We start from the raw sequence: 22861 nt of genomic DNA on the forward strand, positions 1-22861 counted from the left end.
CTAGCTAGCACGAATTTACTTCAGCTCTAGTTCAGTTGGTAAGAATTGGCCAATCCCATTCATTTTTAAAACATAAAAAATTGTTGGTCAATCCCAAAAGATGAAGAGACCTTAGAATAATGCAAAAATAAAATAAAAATGTCTGATTTGGGCGAATGGAAATAGTCATTGATGGAATTTTTTTAAAGCAATTGTTTCTTTGTTTTTTGTTTTTAAAGAAAATTAAATTTCACTTTGGTGAACTTTAAATTATAACTAAAAAAATTTCATCAATTTTCTTATTTTTCAATTCACTCCATTGATTTTATACTCAATGTAACATGCAAATAAAAATTTCCAATCTACTTTAAAATGACTACTTTAATTTACAAAAAAAAAAAAAAAAACCCACAAAATCCATATGCACATATAGAACTCTTTAAAAAAAAAAAAAAAAAAAATCCCAATCTACTCTAAAATGACTACTTAATTAACTAAAAAGAAAAAAAAAACCCGCAAAATCCACATGCACATATTTAACTCTTTTTTTTATTAATTTTATTTTTGAACTCCTATCAAGACGTGATTTTGGTACTCTAATGTGATTTATTCATTTATATATTTTAAATAGGAAAGGTGGTTGCTGGTGATGGCACTGTTGGACAGGTTCTATACAATTATAATATTAACATGCTTGCTACTTATATAGAGATTGAGAAAAAAAAAAAAAAAAAAGAGAGCATGAAGTTACAGTGGCATTAACAGTAGATTCCTCCAAATGAGGGGGCGTTTAGTTTAAGTTAAAATTTTCTTTTGTAGTCAAACTTTAATTTAACTGAAAAGACAAAGAAACTTGTCAGTAGTTGGAGAAATGCAATGGCTCTAACGTTAGCTTTACAGCTTTGAAATATTTCTTTTTTAAGCTTTAAATAAATAAATGCCTATTTAAAAATTAAAAAAAAATTAAAGCTTTTTTTCTTTTTCCCACATTAACATTATTTTTTTTTAAAATATTCAAATTTAGTATCTCTGTCATTTATTAAATTACCTTTATTGAATTTCCAAGACGGACGTGAACCATTTTATTAACCAAAATGTATACTTTGAATATTGCAATTAAAATATTAATTATTAATCAAATTTACAATATTTAATTACATATGTAAATTATTTTTTTATTTTTTTAATTTTTCCGATTTTTTGCACTTTATTTATTTCTCCTCCTTTTCCTGCAAAACCCTAATTCATATTACCACTTTTCATGAATTTCTATGCCAAGAATTTGTGATTTTTACCCTGTAATTCTTGCAATTTTTTTGGTGTAATTCAGTGTCACCTTTGAATTCCTCTGCATTTTCCTGCAATGGCGGAGAATTTCAGCTACTGAACTGTGTTGTTTCACACAGAGCAAAACCCAGCTGTAGGAATTTGCAGTTTTGAGCTTTTGATGGTTCAGCACTTGAATTAGGGTTTTAGGTGTTGAGGGAGGGTTTTAGAAGCTTCATTTCCACTGCATTTTTTCTGGGTTTCTTTCATTGTATTTGTACTCAAACTGGGTTTTGGTTAAACAGGAAAAAGTTTCAAGCTTTTTGAAACTGTTTTCATGTTTCTGGGTTTTTTGAGTTAGAAAAAGTTTGAATCTTAGATGGGTAGGCTTCAGTGTTTTTAAAAGGGTTTAGGGTTTTAAGCTTTGGAGGGTTTTTCTTAGGGGATTTTACTTCTATAAAATTTTGAATATATCTATGGAGGAGAAAGAGAGCTCTGCTTCTGGGGTTGCAGTGAAGGGTGAGGAGGCCCCAGATGGGTTCCGGGTTGCTCCAAGAACTGAAAACCCGACCCAAGTAGCAGGGACCCCCACAATTGTGGCTGCTTCACCGGTGAGTATGGCGGTGCCCAGTACAGAAGGGAAGAAGAAGAGGGGTAGGCCTAGAAAGTATGGTCCTGATGGGGCTGGAGCTAAAGCTGGAGCTGGGGCTGTGGCTGGGGCAAAGGCTGCCTCACTAGCATTGTCACCGATGCCGATTTCATCTTCAATACCTCTTACCGGAGATTTTTCGGCCTGGAAACGGGGTAGAGGGCGGCCAGTCGACTCGGTCAAGAAGTCACATAAGTCTGAGTATGAAAGCCCAGGTAAGAATTAATATGGATCATGTTCTTCTTGCTATATAAACTTTTTTGTTTTCTTCTTTCTATTTTTGGATTTTGAAAATCTTGAAATTTTTAGTCACTGTTAGGCTTTTTTTTTTTTTTTTTTTTTTTAACTGTTACATTTAGGACCATGATCTGTTGGTACTGGTTACTTGGGTTGAGATGAGTCAGAGTTGTGTGTACAATTTTAAGGTACAATTGTAAAGTGTTTGATGGTTGCAATGTTGATAATTTGTAAAGTTAAGAGCTAGTGGCTAGTGGTTGGTTTTTGCGGTGCATTGTTGGTTATTTGGTGTGCGTTCGATTTCTGCAGTGGAATTTAAGAGGATATGTTTTGGATTTGGTGAGTGGGAGTGGACCCTTATCTCAGATTCCCCTTTAGATCTGGAATTAATGGTAATTGTAAGAAGGAAGGGGTTTTTTTGGGTCAATGTTTTTTTCTCTTCTGGCTAGAATATTGTAGTTCTTGCCTTTTTTTTTTTTTTTTTTGACAGGAAGATAGCGTAATCTTAGAAGGAAGTAGAGTGAGAATGATTGAAGGTGCCAGGTTGTTCAATAGGTAAATTCCACTAGTTAGCTGATGTGACTGTGATTGAACTGGTCCTAGCTGAGTAATTAACTCTTAATAACCCGCTTACTTTATTGCAGGATGTATGAAAGCCTCATTAACTAGTCTGAGATAAGAAGGCAAAAGAAAATCAAGAAAATTTTGAGCAAAGATTAAATTGGGGGAAATGATATGGGATTGGCATGTACATACTAAGGGGAGGAAGATGCTGAACAGATAGACTTATTTTTGGTTAATTGTGATAAAGCTACAAATTCAACTCATCATGAAGTTACTTTCTCCATGACACCCATACCTCAAAGATTGGGTTATAATTCAATTGTAAACAATTAATGTACTTTCCCGCCTCGTACATTGAAACATCAATGCTTTCTAAAACTAACTACTAGAAATTTTAATTTAATGTCCTAACTTGAATTTAATTTAAAACCTAAAATTGATTTAAAGCCCATAACATATTGAAAAACAGTGGAAACAGTAGGATGAGAGAAGTCATGGATCTCTGTCCAATGATTGTATAGAGCTCTTGTTTAATTATAATGACCAGTTTACCCCAGATAATTAAGTAAACTATTTTGAATTCTTTAATATCGTGATATTTAAATCGTGCACAACTTGTAAAAACTAGAATCTCTTTAGAAGCTATCATAAAGGCAAATCCTGTTGTGTATTCAACTGGGTACTAGACTTGGGGGGACTCTTTGTGAATGCAAAAATCTTTGACAAATGATGGTCAATTTCATAATCTTTCTTTACTTATGAAATATAGAGTACTAACTATAGCTGACTGAATGATTAGGAATGAAAGAGGTGCAAATTATATTTCATTTTGGCTCTAGACCAATTCAAGTTGAACACTAGCATAAAAGTTCCTGGTTGGTTGTGTCTTCATTTTCTTATTTAATTTTTTGTTCGGGGCTTATTTATGATTTGGATTCTTAATTTCATCCAATTAGTTAGCGCAGCCTTTCTTCAGGCTTTCCTTATAGAGATGAACTGGGAAATCTTCATAGATATTCCATCCATTATGCTTCTTAAATTGAGACTATCATTTTCTGGCTTCAACAGTGATAACTTAATGAGAAGCTCCTTTGGTTGTCAATCAAATTGGAAAAATGAGTGTGGAAAGGTAGTTTAGTTGGAATGCTATTTTGAAGATTTTGTTAATGTTTGAATAATTATACAGGTTAAGTGGCTAAAATCTAAGTTTTTTGAGTAAAATGAGAGTTCCAGTATGGTTTTACTGATTTTTTTTGCTAAATTTTGTATTGTAGGTGAAAGAATTGCATACTCCGTTGGTGCAAATTTTACACCCCACGTGATCACTGTTAATGCTGGAGAGGTATGCTCTGCTAAATATATGTGAAATTGAATTGCTGTTTTGGTCAGCAAGTGTCTAATTTTTATTTGTTCATTTTCATCATTTGGGATTTGTTGGATTGTGGTTCTGATTGTTGTTTTGTGCCAATTGGTCTCGTTTGAAATGGGAGGTCATAAATGGCATGACTTGTTTTACTCCTATATGGAGCGATATATATCTTATGTAGGAAGTATTGCTAACACTATGAAAAAAATCTGACTTCCGGCTTAGGAAATCAGTTACCTGACATCCCTATTTGAAATAGTTGTTGAGGGTGACTTCATCTGTTCTTTCCAAATATTTAGTGAACAGTGTATGTTGTACTTCTCTACATTTCTGATATTTGTTCTCGCAGGATGTTACAATGAAGGTCATGTCCTTCTCTCAACAAGGAGCCCGAGCTATATGCATTCTTTCTGCAAATGGTACAATTTCAAATGTTACGCTTCGACAACCTACTTCTTCTGGGGGTACTTTAACATATGAGGTGTGGTCCTATATCCTCCTAAATGATTTTCATATGATTGACATTTTAAGTAATTTCAGGACCAATGAGTGTCTTTATTTGCACCTCCATAGCATGCACCATTTTTAGTGGCATGCTATGCTTTTGGTGTTGAATAAATTAGATTGACATAGCTTTAATTTTTACCTATAAAAAAACAGCTTTAGTTCTTGAATTTCTGGATGTTTTTTACCTGATTGCTGTATTTAAGAATGCAAGGTCCACTGTGTGTGTGCAGAGCACCGCACTATCAAATATACAAGCTGACTAGGCATGACTTTTGTACTGTTTAATACTTAGATTGTGATCTGGAAGTGTCTTTTGTGTGCCATGTGCAATTTGTGCACCCACCAGATATGTGTTCTGTGGACCACCATATACAAAAGTTGGGGGCTGTGTGGCACATTGACTGTGTCTCATTCCAAGTAAAACAGAGTTGAAGCCGAGCCCAAGACCACCATACTCCACTACTCTAGTACCAACTTGAAATGTACTCCTAAATCATACAAGATCATGATAGTTACATTTAGGGCTGTGTAGAAGCTGGGTCTTCTCAGACAGATACTTATCCTTACTGGAATTTCCAAAAAATTAATTACAAATTAAACATTTTGGGCACACTTACCCTTGTCCTTTTTTATCATTCAACCATGGGGATGCTCTCCAGAATGTCTAATTCACATCATGGGCTCAAATTTATTTCTTGGTTTGGTCTAAAAACTTACTTTTAGCTTTGCTATCTCACAAATATTCTTTTTGATATGGATATGAGGAAAAAGAGTAGCCAAACCTATGCTGCTTTTGTAATTATTATCAAGTTAATATATTCATTATCTTGACCATGCAGTTTCTCTCTCCAGGTTCAGGGAATAAATTTTGGAATAAGTTATGAATTGACTCTTCATATTAACAAAAAAGTGTATTCTGGAAAGGTTTTGAAAATATCCCAATCTTGTGGTTTATATTTTTCAAATATGATCTGAAATAGTTTATCTGTTGATCCTTATTTTGTTTGGCATTCATTCAAAAGACACTGATTTATAATCTATTGGGCTTGCTTTTAATGCAAGGGCCATAAGTGTGTCTTGCAGGCCTGGTTTACTTTGGGGGTTCAACGGTTGGCTGCCCTGTGAGTCATGAATAAATAAATTAACTGACCCCTTCAATATTACTATTAACTTGGCTAACTTATGAATAGCCTTGTAGCCTAGTGGTTTTTCACTATTTCTCCTCCTTTTATGTTGGAGATCTGATGATCACCTATGGTGGGAGAAGGATTAATGGGTTCAATGTTATGCAACCGTATGGCCAAGAAAAGCCGATTTTGTGCTTTTAGAGTATTATCCTTTCATATGATGTGGCATTATCACTCTGTAGAAACCATTAAGCTTTTCTGGTTGTTTTTACAGGGTCGTTTTGAGATACTTTCCTTGTGTGGATCATTTATGCCTACTGACAGTGGAGGAACGAAAAGCAGATCTGGTGGGATGAGTGTCTCTTTGGCTGGGCCAGATGGTCGAGTGGTGGGAGGAGGACTTGCTGGTCTATTAGTAGCTGCGGGCCCTGTGCAGGTACATTTATTTCCTTTAGAAGAAAAATGAAAGGACAAGGAAAGAAGATTACAGGTTACTTAGTTATTGATGTTGATTTCAAGCTGTAAATTCTTTTTATTTTTTATTTTTATGATATATTTAAAATAAGAAATTTTTATTTTTGTCTTGATGTAAAGTAAGTCATGTAGAAGAGTAATGATGACATACAATAACCTCCGTAGATAAGCTTTCGCTCTTACATAAGAATACTTGGTGGTTATGCCTATATGCCCCAAGTTCAGCTTTAAATTTATGTGTGCATGTCTATATATATACACACGTGTGTACAATATTTTGATTTCGTCATTAACTATTTAATTAATTGTGTTTGGATTCTTCTGAGCGGTTTGAATGCATCAGGTTGTTGTGGGCAGTTTTCTACCAGGGCACCAGCAGGAGCAGAAGCCCAAGAAGCAAAGAATTGAACCTACATCAACTATCCCTGCCAGTCCTCGCTATGATGAAGAAACAAGAGGAGTCTATGGGGGAGTAAAGCCTATTCTCACTTCTTCTACGGCCTTTCATGGAGACAATTCAGCTTCTATTAACCCCATTCAGGGCTTTAGGAATTCAGCTGTTGACATTAAGACTTCTATGCCTGAAGAGGGATCTAAAGGCCCCAGCCAGTTGAACTGTGAGGTTTCTTGTTGATCATGTTCGCTTGTTGTATGTTGGTTGTGGCTTGATTGTTTTCGGTGGACGCTACAGCATTTAGGCTCACTCTAAATTTGTCTGACACCAATATAAAATTGTTGGCTATTTTGTTCAGGACAAACTAGGATTCAATCTCATGTTGGTTTTAACCCCACGAGTTGTGCTCTTTTCTTATTAGATATTAGGTAGGACTCTTGTTGATTTAGGATATTCTGTTGCTTTTGTCATCATGTATTTTTCTAGTGTTGTCTTACTCATTGGTGTAGCATTAGATGTATGAAACCTGCTATGTCATTCTATTATTCTGATTGTAGTTCGTTGTATCTGAATGATTGAGTTTAAGTTGATGTTGTTGTGATGGTTTTTAATATGTGTATTTGATAAAATTATAGGTGTCATATTGAAGCATTAAAAAGTCAGTTATTCCCTATTGGATAATGAGTTTACATGCTCGTGTTCCAGAGGGATTTTCTCTAAAGTAACAACCGTGTCATTTATAAGGATTGAAGTGGTATTTGGTCGTTTGCCCATTCAAGATGTTAATGAATTCGAAGTCTTATTCCAATTGACTATCCATTGTTGATTCCAAGTGTGAATTAGAGAGTAAATCTTTAAAGAAAAAGAGCTATTAATTCTTCTCAATATATTTCTTTCAAATGCCTCACCTCTTTAGACTTAACTTTTTCCAATCTTTGAGCAAATTTTATGCGAGAATAGACAATAGTACTAATGTACTATGACAGGACCAAGCGAAATTTAAATAAAAACATAACTTTCATGCGCAATAAAAAGGATTTGTTAAAAAAAAATCAAAATCAAAATCCAAAACAGCATTGGAAAAGAAAAGAAAAGAAAAATTTGGACTTCTTAAGCTTGAAAGCAATTTCTCTAAAAGACAGTAATCTCTAATCACAGGAGAGCCAACCCGTTCCCCATCAAAATAATGAAAATATTAACTCTACTTAGCGAAATTGAGTTGGGGAGAGGCTTTTTATTAGAAGGCAAAACTTATGAATAATTTCTTAGGTGACGTATTTTAGGCTTTCCAATTAAATTTAAATACATGACAATTCAAATTCAAAAGAAAAAAGAAAAAATCACAGCAATGGATTGATTCCGTATAAGTATGACTACTAATAAGCGCTACAATTGAATACATTTGTGCCAAATCAATGCAGATTTTTTATTTTGAGAAAGAGAAAGGAGTCCTTGAAAGTTTGTTTTTTTTTTTTGGGAGAAGAAAGGAGTCCTTAAAAGTAGAAACACAACATGAAAATTATGAAATCCCAGAGCGGTATAATGAGGTAGTGGGACATGCCAAAGGAATAGAACACCACGAGTTTATCACTAGTACTGAGGACCAATTGGAATGATGTTGTGAAAGGGAACAAGCTTTGGTCTACTTCGGTTCATTTTTGTCATCTTTGGTCCATTTCGGAACATAATGGTTTATTTCAGTCCAATTCGGTCCATTTTTGCCAGTTCGGTCCATTCAGTCCAATTCAATCTGTTTTGTTCCACTTTAGTCGATTCGGTCCACTTATGATGATTTGGGAGGAGAGGTTTGTGTAAAAAGGAAAGTTCCTTCATTGACAATTATGTCACATTCTTATGTAATGTTGGTAGCTTTTGAAAAAAATTACATTTTTCTTATGTTATTAAAGTTTTGTAATTTTTTTTCCTAATATAAGAGTATGTTTGGTAGACTGTTATGAATATTGTAATGTAATAGTTATTCATATGGTTTAGCTATTCAGTAGTTTTGTTATGTTTTTATTTAGGAAATAATCATTCTTTATGAATAGCTATTCTTTAAAATGAAGAATAACTATTCGTCTCTAAAAAGGGCGTAATAACTATTCCTTAGTATGTGTATTAATTTTTAAAATTAATACTATTTATAAATAAATAAACAAACTTTCTACATACATATAACAATTATGAAAATAAAAAGTCAGTAAAAATAACTTAACTTTCTTTCAAATTTAAAAATATTATTTTTTAGGAAATAAAATTATATGAGTAAGATATTTCTTAAAATATATCTTAAATTTTATTTTAATGTTACAATTTAAACAATTTGATTTAAACATTCCATTATTTTCAGGGTTCTATTTTTGTGTTATCACCGAACAAATGAATAATAATAAGTATTATATTTCAGTATCTTGTATTCCTTGTAATATCTATTTTCATTTCTATGTAATCACAATTACAGTCTATCAAATGTGTTCTAAGAAATAAATTTACTTATATCTACTTGCTCTTTAACCCATTCAAGACGTATAGAAGATAACCATTTGTAAAAAGCACTAGAAACATATTCTAACCACACATTGCATTATTTACAAAATGCATTTGATATCACTAATACCAGTAATGAAATTTATGGTTTTCTCCTAAAAAAAAATCACATGAAAATTTAGCGAAAAGAACAAAAAACTTGTTTGCTAATATTAACCTTTCGAACTATAAGTATAGAATTGATACATGTATGAGTTTGTTCAGTCTCTCTTCCAAATCTTTGGCAAACCGTTTTTCTCTTTTGCTGTTACCATTTATGAGCCATTCATATCCAACCAAACACAGCAATCTGCAAATTATTGTTTTCAGTTTGAACCACCTTTAGCAACATATAAGATTATTCGATCTCTACCTTTGGAAACCATTTTTTCATTTTCGAAGTTTCAGTCCCGTATTAACTCTATGGAAATCTTCAACTTTTTCCCTCTAAGCCATCATCCTATGCTTCAAGTCTCGTATGCTTTACTCATAATTTCAAGCATTCCCTTTGCTATATCTGACATCAAGGACAAACACATTGTTGATGACTCCCGAAAATCTTTTGCCTTTCAGAGATTTGGATTCTTAAAAGATGGTCACGCCTTGATTTCAATAAAAGATATCTCATGGAAATCAAAGACTCACAAGGCACAACTAAACCTAAATTCCATGGGATTTTACATTTACAAAAGTTCATTTCTGTTCCCAATTATAATGGAGTCCATACGCAACAAACACTCATGCATTTTATCGAGCAAATATGTGCAAGTGTTGTCCACATTTGAAAAGCTCACCACCAACTCATCAGCCTATAATGTTTCCACTGCAATTGATGAACCCGACGAATATATTCTGAGTTTTTGTAATTGCCAACCAGAATTTGAAGTATCAATGTATGTCCACACTGAGATGTACAATTTGAAACATGGCGAAAAGGAGTTCCTTTCTGCAGGCAAAACCAATTTGCCAATCCTCTATTTTCTCTTATTTCTTATATATACAAGTTTTTTCGTTATATGGGTCTTCACATGCATTAAACAAAGACCAATTACTGAAAAAATCCATACAATTATGGGTGCATTACTTCTCTTCAAGATGCTTTCAATGATATCTGCTTTTGAAGACTATATGTACGTGAGAAAAACGGGCACTCCTCATGGTTGGGATATAGCATTTTATGTTTTTGGGTTATTCAAAAGTGTACTGCTTTTTACTGTCATTGTGCTTATAGGCACAGGGTGGTGCTTCCTGAAACCTCACCTACAAGTCCGAGAGAAGAAGGTTTTAATGATAGTAATGCCATTACAGGTTGTTGCGAATATTGCTTACGTTATTCTGAAGGAAAAAGGTCCAACAACGATAGAGTGGTTTATGCTTTACATTACATGGAACCGCACTCTCTTGCTAGTTGATCTAGTCTGTTGTTGTGCCGTTTTTTTCCCAATAATCTGGTCAATTAGAAGCTTACGAGAAGCATCCAAAACAGATGGCAAGGCAGCTAGGAATCTTGAAAAACTAAAACTGTTCAAGCAATTCTACATGGTTTTGGTGGGGTACTTGTATTTTACAAGGGTTGCAGTTCCGGCAATTGGTGAAAGGTTGAATTATAGATATGAATGGGTTGGGGATGCCACAGAAGAGTGTGCAAGCTTGGCTTTTTATGTGTTTATTTTCTATAACTTTAAGCCGATTGAAAGGAATCTATACTTGGTGATTGATGAAGAGGAAGAGAATGCGGCAGGCCAGTTGTTGGAAGATGGTACATTAATTTGAACTCTAGGCTTTGAGCTGGTATGTTGTCTCTCCAGGTCTATTCTACACTGGGATGAGATTCACCATTCAAGCTTCTTGAGAAAGAAGACTAAAGACTCATACTTCATCCATGTTGTGGTTTCTTCTTATTTTTTCCAAGTTGTGATGTAGTTACAGAGTGCATTCACTATTTTATTTATAAACAAGAATTGAAAAGTATGTATTTTGTTGTCAAATGAAAGGAGCTGTAAGATAAGACAAAAATATTCCAAAGAAATGGTTGATACATAGTTATTAAATCCCAACCTGATGTTAACCTGGTTTTGTAACCGAGTCATTGAGAGGAGGGAAGACTCTCCCTTAGCCCTTAGGAGTGAATAATTTCTCAATGTACCATGACAAATCTATATAGATATATATATATATATATCTAAAAACTGAAACGAAGAGTTTAATGTTGCTGCATTTCTGTTGAGCCACATCAGCGCCACATCATCAACCTATTTTCAATATTTTATCTCTTTATAAATTATTTTTCTCTTTATTAATTTGCCACTTTACAATTATACATTCTTTGACATGTACTTTTACCTTTTTATTTCCCCACCACTCTATACCTTAACCTAATTACAATTTCTCCATCTCTTCATCTTCCTTTTATTATGACTCTTTTTCTCCCCAGTTTTTTTACTATAAAAATTTGTTATTTTCTATTCCATTCAATCTATATTTTGCTCACACAAAAAGGTGAATTCTCTCTCTCTCTCTCTCTCTCTTTATATATATATATATATATATTCTTTTGGTGGATGTTTAATTCTTTAGATTGATGAATTTTTATGTTTAACTCTACTTTAGGTTGATATGATTTGGTTATATTTTAATTTTTTATCTTTTTAATTTTTATTTTCTTTGTTTGTTAATTACATGTTATCCTATGAAATTACAAAATCATTTAATGTTATTCTATTACATAACATGACTTGGATAATTTGGTATTTATAACTATACATTTTCTTTTAAATATTCTTCTACTCATTTTCTTTTATATAATTTTGTTATTTGTCTCATATTCTCTTCCAAAAAAGTGATTTCTCTCTCTCTCTCTCTCTCTATTATTAATTCTTTCTTGCAACTCTATTTTAGATTGATGAATTTTTTGTGTCTCTTCTTTTGGATGATACACTTTGGCGGTGTGTTTTTTGAGTTATTTATCACATGTACTCTCTATCCCTCTTATAGTTTTGGTTTCAGTTAATTTTTAGATATTTTAGAAGTGAGATGATTATGTATTTGAATGTCTCTATAAATTATTTGAATAATATCAATTGTAAATTTGTGATGAGGTTTGTTTATCATGAAAATCTTCTTAAGAGAATGAGAAATTCAAATAATTAATTTTGGAACTCAAAAATTTTAGTTGTAGAAAAAAAAAAAAAAAACCATAACACTATACACAAGTTTGAATAATATAGATCACTTGAAAAAAGAATACTATTTCTATCTTTTATCTCAAAAAAAAAAAAAATGGAATAATATCAATCAAATGTACCTAAGTTTTTATTTTTTAGTATTATTTTTAAGAAAACTCAAAATAATAGAATGATATATTTGTAGAGATGAAGAGATGAAAAATAATTTTAAAAATAATATTTCTAGTACATTTTATAGAATAAATCATACATCATATCATGTTGTAAAATAGTTGTATATTCTCACGTATCGCGTGAATATGTGACTAGTTGATGATAATCACAAAAACTTAAAACTATTAATGAATGGAAACCATTAATATAATGGATATAATGTCCGACTGTGGATGTGAGTGCGTGGACAAAGCATAGTCTTAAAACTTCTAGTGGTACCTTGATAAAAAATAAAAACATAATGTAAGGAGAAAAAAAAAAAAAACTTGTAGTTGTACCAAAGGTCTTGGGCCCAGACCACCGCACACCCTTGGTGCGATGGTCACTCCATTAGTATAAGTGCTTGTGGGGTGTGGGGGGCAAGGGCCGGGGTTCAAGTCTCTAGGAGGGAGTTTCACACACATATACACTTAGATTAGGCTAGAGTAAAATTCTATCTTGTAAAAAAAAAAAAAAGGTGTTGGGCCAGCATGGGCTCTCACCTTTGGAGAAATGGGCAAAGTGTCAGAATCATTTATTAATGTAAGGAGAAAAAAAAATTTTAGAAACTTTTCAAGAAGAAAAAATTATATAATTTTTATTTTATTTTATTTATAGTTTTTTATATTTTTCATGAAAATTGTATCATTTTTTTAAAAAATAATCTATTAACAAATATTCTAAGTGTATCTATTAACAAGACCCTTAGTGTGCGTTTGGATTTGGATGAAAATTATAAATTATTTTACTATTTAGCTTATTTTTACTACTATTCATAGGTTTCATTGCACTTTTTGGTACTATTCATAGGCTTCACTATGCTATTTCAACTAACTTTTATCTTTATTTACAGTACTTTCAGTAATAAATTGTTAGTTTCAACAAAATAAGTGGTATTCAAACAGACCTTTAGTCAATATAATTATATATTATATTAATTTAAAGATTAGTGTGTTTATTATTTTTTGTACACACGTCACAAAACAACAAAACTCAACTTGAAGGCACGAGGATAATCTTAATTTGTATGTAAGCTGAATCTGATTGGTGGGACGACCACCTGTAAGAGGTTTACCTTAAAAATTCAAGGATGTCACTGCCTACGTCAATGTGCCCTTAATTTCTTTGTACTAAAGAATTAATAATGTGAAATTTAGTACTATAAATTACTGGGGCTGCGCTACTAGTGGAGGTGATTATTATCATAATTCAATAAACAGTATGATTGATGAGTTCTTTGTTTAATAAAACGGGAAATAGTGATGGTTCTTTGTTAATTTATAGGTGGACTGGTAAATGGATTACTGAACTAATGATCGAATGTGGTCGGGTGTAAGGTAAAGAGCTGTGGAATCATTTTGTCTACCTACAACTAGGAGACTAAGAGGTTGATTTCATTGAGTTACTAAACTGTCAAACCTGTTTAGTTAACACAAACTCATGTATTTGGTCTCTGAACTTTGAAATATATATTCTCTCTCTTTCATGTAAGTCAACACAAACTTAGTAGCAATACATGTATTTCAATCTGTAATCTGTTACAGTCATTACCTTTTGCTTTATTTGAATATAACTTGTTCAGGCTATGATTTGAAGTAATATATGGTGCCAATATTCACTGTGTTACATGTCTTATAAGATGATAATTGAATCCTTTTTGGTAAACCAGTGAACAATGAGCTCCTTGAGTGCAAATGAAGATTGTCTTGGATGGGCAGCAAGAGATGCATCTGGCTTTTTATCACCTTACAGCTTCAACCGCAGGTATATATTTAGTTCAATTTTTTTTTGGGGTAAAAAAAAAAAATGATTACTCATCTTTAAAGATGTTAATGAATTCGAAGTCTTATTCCAATTGACTATACATTGTTGATTCCAAGTGTAAATTAGAGAGTAAATCTTGAAAGAAAAAGAGCTATTGATTCTTCTCAATATGTTATTCTTTCAAATGCCTCACCTCTTTAGACTCAACGTTTTTGAGCAAATTTTTTTATTTTTTTTTTGACAGTTTTTGAGCAAATTTTATGCGAGAATAGACAATAGTGCTAATGTACTATGACAGGACCAAACGAAATTTAAATAAAAACATAACTTTTTCATGCGCAATAAAAAGAATTTGTAAAAAAAAAAAAAACAAAATCCAATACAGCATTGGAAAAGAAAAGAAAAATTCTGACTTCTTAAGTTTGAAAGCAAGTACTCTAAAAGACACTAATCACATGAGAGCCAGCCCATTCCCCATCAAAATAATCAAAATATTAACTCTACTTAGTGAAATAGTTGGGGAGAGACTTTTTATTAGAAGGCAAAAGTTAGATATAATTTCTTAGGTGACGTACTTTAGGCTTTCCAATTAAATTTAAATACATGACCATTCAACTTCAAAAGAAAAAAAAAAATCACAGCAATGGATTGATTCCGTATAATGCTCTCTCTATAGTCGTGACTAATAAGTGCTACAATTGAATGCATTCGTGCCAAATCAATGCATTTTATTTTGAGAAAGAGAAAGGAGTCCTTGGTGTTTTTGGGGTCTATAGCCGCATTTTTGAAATGTGGATATAGTGTGGGTTTAGATTCAACGTTTCCGCTGAATCCCGCGTCACGTTTTTTTTTTTTTTTTTTGTTGCTTTCACGCGTTTAAGGGAGAGACCAAGTTTCCTGTTCAAGAGCAAATGTCACTGCTCACGTATTGTTTTATCACTGTTCATGCACTGTTTATTCCTGTTCAATATGTTATTCTTTCAAATGCCTCACCTCTTTAGACTCAACGTTTTTGAGCAAATTTTTTTATTTTTTTTGACAGTTTTTGAGCAAATTTTATGCGAGAATAGACAATAGTGCTAATGTACTATGACAGGACCAAACGAAATTTAAATAAAAACATAACTTTTTCATGCGCAATAAAAAGAATTTGTAAAAAAAAAAAAAAAAACAAAATCCAATACAGCATTGGAAAAGAAAAGAAAAGAAAAATTCTGACTTCTTAAGTTTGAAAGCAAGTACTCTAAAAGACACTAATCACATGAGAGCCAGCCCATTCCCCATCAAAATAATCAAAATATTAACTCTACTTAGTGAAATAGCTGGGGAGAGACTTTTTATTAGAAGGCAAAAGTTAGATATAATTTCTTAGGTGACGTACTTTAGGCTTTCCAATTAAATTTAAATACATGACCATTCAACTTCAAAAGAAAAAAAAAATCACAGCAATGGATTGATTCCGTATAATGCTCTCTCTATAGTCGTGACTAATAAGTGTGACAATTGAATGCATTCGTGCCAAATCAATGCATTTTATTTTGAGAAAGAGAAAGGAGTCCTTGGTGTTTTTGGGGTCTATAGCCGCATTTTTGAAATGTGGATATAGTGTGGGTTTAGATTCAACGCTTCCGCTGAATCCCGCGTCACGTTTTTTTATTTTTATTTTTATTTTTTTTGTTGCTTTCACGCGTTTAAGGGAGAGACCAAGTTTCCTGTTCAAGAGCAAATGTCACTGTTCACGCACTGTTTTATCACTGTTCATGCACTGTTTATTACTGTAGCAACACTGTTTATACATTAAAAATATTAAAAATGAATCCCACGACACTATTCACATATTTAGAAATTATTTTGCTATAGTGTTCTCAGTTTTCAGTTTTAACAACAATAAGTTCAATCCAAACGGACCCTAGACTCTTTTTGAGACACGTTTATAATTGCGGTTATAGGCTTTTTTTTTAACAAAAAAAAAAAATTTCTGAGTTTTTTTCCCCCAAAAAAATCAAAATTCAAATCAAAAAAATTAAAAATTAAACACAAACCCAAAAAATTCAAAATCAAACACAATATACTGACAAAGCAAACACAATATGCTCTAAAAGATAAGAACACAAATCCATGAATCTACTCTCTTTCAACAAAACTAACCCAATATTAACACTAAATCCATTCAAGGAACACAAAAAGACAAGCTTAGAAACACAAAAGAACAAGCTCAAAAACACAAACCCATTTAAACATAAGCACAATATCAGCAACACAATAGCACAAATTCAAGCACAGATCCATAAAATTCAAAATCAAATAATTCCACTAATGTAAAACCCATACATATAAACATATAAATGTTACTCCCAATGCTCATAAATCACATGAGTTTTGTTATTAAAGCTTTGATAAAAAATAACCTCTAGCAAAAGTATAATACCCATAAAAAGATTAGAAATTTTTTTCCTCAAATAGTAGAGATGAGTGAGCCTTAGCTTTTCCTATGAAGTTTTCAGCGATCCTTGCCAGAAAAATGCAGTATACGGTGGTGTGGAGTGTACCGGTGGGACAACAGTGAGGGAGAGGATGAGTGTGTGCATTGTGTTGAGAGAAAAAGAAAAGAAAAGAAGAACAAATAATGTGTGGCCGGACAAAGAGTGAAAAGAGATATTTTGAATTGACTGGTTGGGAGCAAATGAGGTAGGTGGGGGGTCAGGTCAGGCCATGTTGTGGTTTCTTCTTATTTTTTCCCAGTTACAGAGTGCATTCACTATTTTATTTGTAAACAAGAATTGAAAAGTATGTATTTCGTTGTCAAATGAAAGGAGCTGTAAGATAACCTGGTTTTGGAACCGAGTCATTGAGAGGAGGGAAGACTCACCCTTAGGAGTGAATAATTTCTTGATGTTGCCATGACAAATTATTGTTAATCACAAAAACTTAAAACTATTAATGAATGATAACCATTGCCATAATGGATATAATGTCCGACTGTGTATGTGAGTGCGTGGAGAAAGCATAGTCTCAAAACTTCTAGTTGTACCTTGAATCCTTGATCAAGAATAAAAAATAATTTCTAGTGGTACCAAAGGTCTTGGGCCCAGCTGGGCTCTCACCTTTGGAGAAATGGGCAAGTGTCAGAATCATTTATTAATGTAAGGAGAAAAAAAAAAAATTTTTAGAAACTTTTCATAAATTTTATTCATTTATTTATTTATTTTTTACATTTTTCTTAAAAATTGTATCAATTTTTTTTTTTCTTAAATAGTCCATTAACAAATATTTTAAGTTTATCCATTAACAAAACCTCTAGTTAATATAATTACGTATTGTATTAATTTAAAAATTTGTGCGTTTATTATTATGGACACTCTAATCCACACAATTTTGTACACATGTCACAAAACAACAAAACTCAACTTGAAGTCATGAGGATAATCTTAATTTGTATGTAAGCTGAATCTAATTGGTGGGACGACCACCTAGAAGGTTTACCTAAGGGTTATATTAACAAGTGTCTTTAGGACAATGATTAATAATTTATTTTATGAAATTTTTGACATCATTTTTATGGAAAATAAAAAAACTGTCAAAATATTAATTACTTTTTTTTTTCTCATAAATTTTTTTATTTAAATGGATTGTTGACCAATACCCTAAGGACATCTGTCATTATTTCTCTTATCATAAAAGTTCAAGGATGTCACTACTTACGTCAATGTGCCCTTAATTTCTTTGTACTAAAGAATTAATAATGTGAAATTTAGTACTATAAATTACTGGGGCTGCGCTACCAGTGGTGTGGAGGTGATTATTATCATAATCCAATAAACAATATGATTGATTTGTTCTTTGTTTAATAAAATAGTAATATAGTGATGGTTCATTGTTAATTTATAGGTGGACTGGTAAATGGATTACTGAACTAATGATTGTATGTAGTCGGGTGTAAGGTAAAGAGCTGTGGAATCATTTTGTCTACCTACAAATAGGAGACTAAGAGGTTGATTTCATTCACCTACTGAACTATCAAACCTGTTTAGTTAGTCTTACGGCTTGGATTGGTCTTTGGTCTTTGAACTTTGAAGTATATTCTCTTTCTCTTTCATGTAAGTCAACATAAACTTAGTAGCAATTCATGTGTTTCAATCTGTAATCTGTTACAGTCATTACCTTTTGTTTTATTTGAATATAACTTGTTCAGGCTATGATTTGAAGTAATATATGGTGCCAATATTCACTGTGTTACATGTCTTATAAGATGATATTTGATTCCTTTATGGTAGACCAGTGAACAATGAGCTCCTTGAGTGCAAATGAAGATTGTCTTGGATGGGCAGCAAGAGATGCATCTGGCTTTTTATCACCTTACAGCTTCAACCGCAGGTATATATTTAGTTCAATTTTTTTTAGGGGTAAAAAAAAAGATTACTCGTCTTTAAAGGAAGGAAAAAAAGAAGCCTCTATGTTTACACGTTATTTATTAAGGAAACACTTGCCCTTCATTGTTTTAACATACAGATCCATCATCTTGAAGGGGGCTATAAAAAAAATAAAACAAAATTGAAGCCATCTCTGTAACATATTCTGTTCTACTTTCATGAAATGCCCTCACTTCAAATTACTTTTGATGATGGTCCATTTGCCAATTCAAAATATTGGATTTGTTCATGAAAAAGTGTTTAGAAATATGAGTGGAGGCCTCAAACTTTATTGAGCGATCAAACAGGCCTCAACTTTTCTCAAATGTCAAATAGTTGATGTCATTTTCTAAGAAAAAGAAAAGAATTTCTACTTGCATATTGTTTCTTTGAGCATGCCTTGCAGATCTTATACTCTTGCTTTTACCCCCACTTTATATTATTTTAAATCCCAAAAATGTGTTGCCAAGCAAGTTTTTAAGCCAATGACTGATCATATAATGTCCTATGAAGCATGGATTAACAGTCAAGTTCACTCGCATATACATATAATGCAGTAGAACATACTATACTTACAGAATTATATGATGATGGATGATTCCTTTCTTGAGTTACATGCATAAAAAAAGCAAAAGAAAAGAAAAACTTTGTTCTTGAATGCACATAGATATCGTCCTCTTTGTACATTGTGTCATTTTGTTTAGGTATTTTTATTCTCTTTCATGTTCATAATGGAAATAACTAGATAAAGTTAATGGAAATTATTAAAAATTTCACCTGAAAGTGAATTTCAAATGTTGTTTTCCATTTCATTAGTTGACAATAATGATCCTATGCCTGAGTTCTCATATGATTTTAAGAACCATGATTAATAATGTTTGAAATTTGCATTGCTTGATTGTAAAAAGCAGTTTGTTCTGATCAAGAATTAACTTGGGAAAATTTTCTGATCAGGGCCGTAAGGAGTGATGATGTTTCAATAAAAATTACACACTGTGGAGTTTGTTATGCTGATGTAGCTTGGACCAGGAATGAACATGGGGATTCAAAGTATCCTTTGGTGCCTGGGTAAGTGGACAAACTGTATACTATGAGAAGTTTTAGAATTTTATGAACTGATAAAAATGTAATATTTGCACACCAGACATGAGATTGTTGGCATTGTGCAAGAGGTCGGCTCTAATGTTAACCGCTTCAAAGTTGGTGACCACGTTGGAGTAGGAACTTATGCCAATTCATGTAGAGATTGTGACTATTGTAACGATGAAGAAGAAGTTCATTGTGTAAAGGGACCAGTTTTAACCTTTAATGGGGTGGATGATGATGGTACTATTACAAAAGGAGGATATTCCAGCTATATTGTTGTCCATGATAGGTAAGTATTCTTTGATGCTACTGTATTCTCTTTCTTCATTTTCCTATAGATGCAAAATTCACTATTACATAATAATATAAACCACACCCCACCCCCCCCCCCCACAAATTAAGAATATAAGTTTGGGTCTTGCAGGTACTGCTTCAGGATACCTGATGACTACCCATTGGCTTCAGCAGCTCCTTTGCTTTGTGCTGGAATCACCGTGTACAGTCCCATGATACGCCACAAGATGAACCAACCTGGTAAATCTCTGGGAGTGATTGGACTTGGAGGTCTTGGTCACATGGCAGTGAAGTTTGGGAAGGCGTTTGGGTTGAATGTGACTGTTCTCAGCACTAGCATATCCAAGAAAGAGGAAGCTCTAACTTTGCTTGGTGCAGACAAATTTGTGGTCTCATCTGACCAAGAGCAGATGAAGGTAGATTTACGTAAAATTTCTTTTATAAAGATTTTTTAATTTTATGAACAAGCTGAATTTATTGAAAAAAACACACGACAACAAGTCTTACAAGCGGCATGGCATGATTTTCCACATCAGTAGGCCCTAATTCAATATCCATTTCTGAATCTGTGGCCACTATTTAAGAAATTGAACCACAAGTAACAGTATCGTACCTTATTATCATTCCCACTCTGATTTTCCAATCCTGATTAGACAGCATTTGTTGCCCTATTAACATTAGAAATATTGAAATTGTTTACCTATCTTTATGGATTGTTGTATTGATTGTTAGCATGCTATTTACAGGCCGAGGCTAAGTCATTAGACTTTATAATTGACACAGCAGCCGGTGATCACCCATTTGATCCATACATGTCACTGTTGAAAACTGCTGGCGTTCTAGCCCTAGTGGCATTCCCAAGTGAAGTCAAATTCCATCCTGCAAGCCTTAACATAGGTACTTTGACAACTTTTAGTTTTGAAGAGTTTAATGCAATTTTAAGAACTCTTTTAGTTGGGGATAGCTTTCTCAGCTTGAGTGTAATATTGAACAACATTTATTGATCTTTCGACAGGAATGAAAACCGTTTCTGGTAGCATTACAGGTGGTACAAAGTTGACACGAGAAATGATAGACTTCTGTGCTGCTCATAAAGTTTACCCAAACATAGAAATAATTCCAATTCACTATGCAAATGAAGCTCTTGAGAGGCTAATAAAAAGAGATGTGAGGTATCGGTTTGTGATCGATATTGAGAACTCCCTGAAATGATATTGCTAAAGACACAAAGAAAGTTCCTCTTCTCGATAGTTATGTTCATATATTAGGTACAGTGAAGGTATTGGATCAAATGTTGAAACTCAAAAGCATAAAGTTATTGGCTCTTCGTTGTTGGATGGTGAGCATTTACTTGTATAAAAGCGTCTGGTGTTGACCTTCTGCATCATGCAAGTGGTTAACTAGCTTGAAATAAGTGAATTGGTTGTTGAGTGGTATTGTGAGGAATGGTTTTACTTGCATACTAGCCTGAAATAAGTGAATGCATTGTTGAGCAATTTTATGAGGAGTGGTTTAATAAAAATCAAAAGTGTGAACCCTTTTGTATCATATTCCATTAGTCCTGTCACCTGTGCAGGTGCTTGTGGGAACAATGTTTTTTTTTTTTGGTTAAAGTAATATCATGTTGCGCTATCTTATCCGCCACATCATTAGCCATATAATTATTCTATTTCTTATTCAAATTTTATTCCAAAATTTTGTTGACAATATTAAATATATAAATAGATTGACTTTTTTTTTTTTTTTGAGAAAGTAAATAGATTAACTTTACACATTCATCTTAGCAGTTTTAACTTTACATATAACTTTGTCTTTATGTATTCATCTACTTTAATTTAGATGTTTATAACTAAAAAATAAAATTAATGAATAAAAAAAAATGTCTATACATATCTATTGTGGGGCCCAATAGTTTATGGGCCCGGCTCGCTCGCTTATAGGGAGTCCACAGGCCCCAAACTAAAGGAGGCCAGGGCCCAAGCCCAAAAATAGTGAGCCCGATGTGGCCCAAAGATACGTCCGAGGACCGCTCAGTCCTCGGAAGACCCAGAATCCCATTGACGAAAGTGGAATACAAGCAAAATTAAAAGATCAGAAAATATCTCAGGGAAATAGTCCTTAATACCCTTCATTGACATGACATCGCACCTAACAGAGCCGGATTCTTAGGCTTTACGGACCATCTCCCACAATTTCGGGATTAGACTGATGGGACAAATCTCTGTCCTGGAAAAGTCGACCCTACACGTGGACGGGGGATAATGAACGTAGGCTAGTATAAAAGAAAACGCAAGGTAACAAAGTAGGGGGGGGAATCCATCTCACTTCCTAAGAAAGACTCCAGGAATGAGAATGCCCGGAAAGTATATACGCTCCACCAGGGATAACCCATCGACGGGTAATCGGAGAATACATTAGTGCTCCTCGGACATGATCCGAGGAGCCCAATCCCTCAATTCATAAAGTTAATGGGTTAGATAACCGAACTAAAGCCTTTTTTCAGTCTAGGTTTGTCTAATGTCTGGCCTGTACTAACGTCCCGTGACCCAACTCTAGCCTTTCAAGCCCACTCTCTACAAAATTTATTGTGAGGGATCCATCACGCGCGAGCCCAACGTCATCGTTGGGCCGCCTGAGAATCGTGTCCTTACAATTGGCGCCGTCTGTGGGAACGCTTGCGCGTTGGCGCGAGTGGCGCATAAGTCAGCTCTCTAGCAAGCGGAGATTCACGAGTCTTTCTCATTTCCGGCGACGTGCAGTTGTTGCTCCGCCATAAACTTCTGCTAGGGGTTACGCCTTGCACCGCTAACGGCGCGGGTTTCTCTAGGGGCTTCCGACCCCA

General features: G+C 33.4%; 3 protein-coding genes and 1 pseudogene across 5 annotated transcripts in view; all 4 read left to right on the top strand.

The window, feature by feature from the left end:
* The first annotated feature begins 1173 nt into the window (after nt 1-1173).
* On the top strand, nt 1174-7174 carry LOC126708914 (AT-hook motif nuclear-localized protein 6). Its single transcript, XM_050408917.1, has 5 exons — nt 1174-2109; nt 3970-4037; nt 4411-4542; nt 5970-6131; nt 6513-7174. The coding sequence occupies exons 1-5, from the start codon at nt 1722-1724 to the stop codon at nt 6801-6803; spliced, it is 1041 nt and encodes a 346-aa protein (XP_050264874.1). The 5' UTR covers nt 1174-1721; the 3' UTR covers nt 6804-7174.
* Nucleotides 7175-9296: 2122 nt separating this feature from the next.
* Nucleotides 9297-11113, top strand: LOC126710255 (protein CANDIDATE G-PROTEIN COUPLED RECEPTOR 7-like). Its single transcript, XM_050410637.1, has 2 exons — nt 9297-10742; nt 10776-11113. The coding sequence occupies exons 1-2, from the start codon at nt 9297-9299 to the stop codon at nt 10860-10862; spliced, it is 1533 nt and encodes a 510-aa protein (XP_050266594.1). The 3' UTR covers nt 10863-11113.
* A 7029-nt stretch (nt 11114-18142) lies between these two features.
* LOC126708878 (probable cinnamyl alcohol dehydrogenase 1) overlaps nt 18143-22861 on the top strand; it is a 38855-nt gene continuing 34136 nt past the window's right edge. The window contains exon 1 of one of the 3 annotated variants that reach the window (XM_050408871.1): nt 18143-18327. The gene's annotated coding sequence lies outside the window, so the exon portion shown is untranslated. The remainder of the gene's footprint in view (nt 18328-22861) is intronic. The other 2 variants (XM_050408869.1, XM_050408867.1) reach the window with 2 other exon arrangements.
* LOC126708876 (probable cinnamyl alcohol dehydrogenase 1) lies at nt 18498-21567 on the top strand (annotated as a pseudogene).

Source organism: Quercus robur, chromosome 12 (genome assembly GCF_932294415.1).
Source record: "Quercus robur chromosome 12, dhQueRobu3.1, whole genome shotgun sequence".
In the NCBI taxonomy this organism is placed as follows: domain Eukaryota; kingdom Viridiplantae; phylum Streptophyta; class Magnoliopsida; order Fagales; family Fagaceae; genus Quercus; species Quercus robur.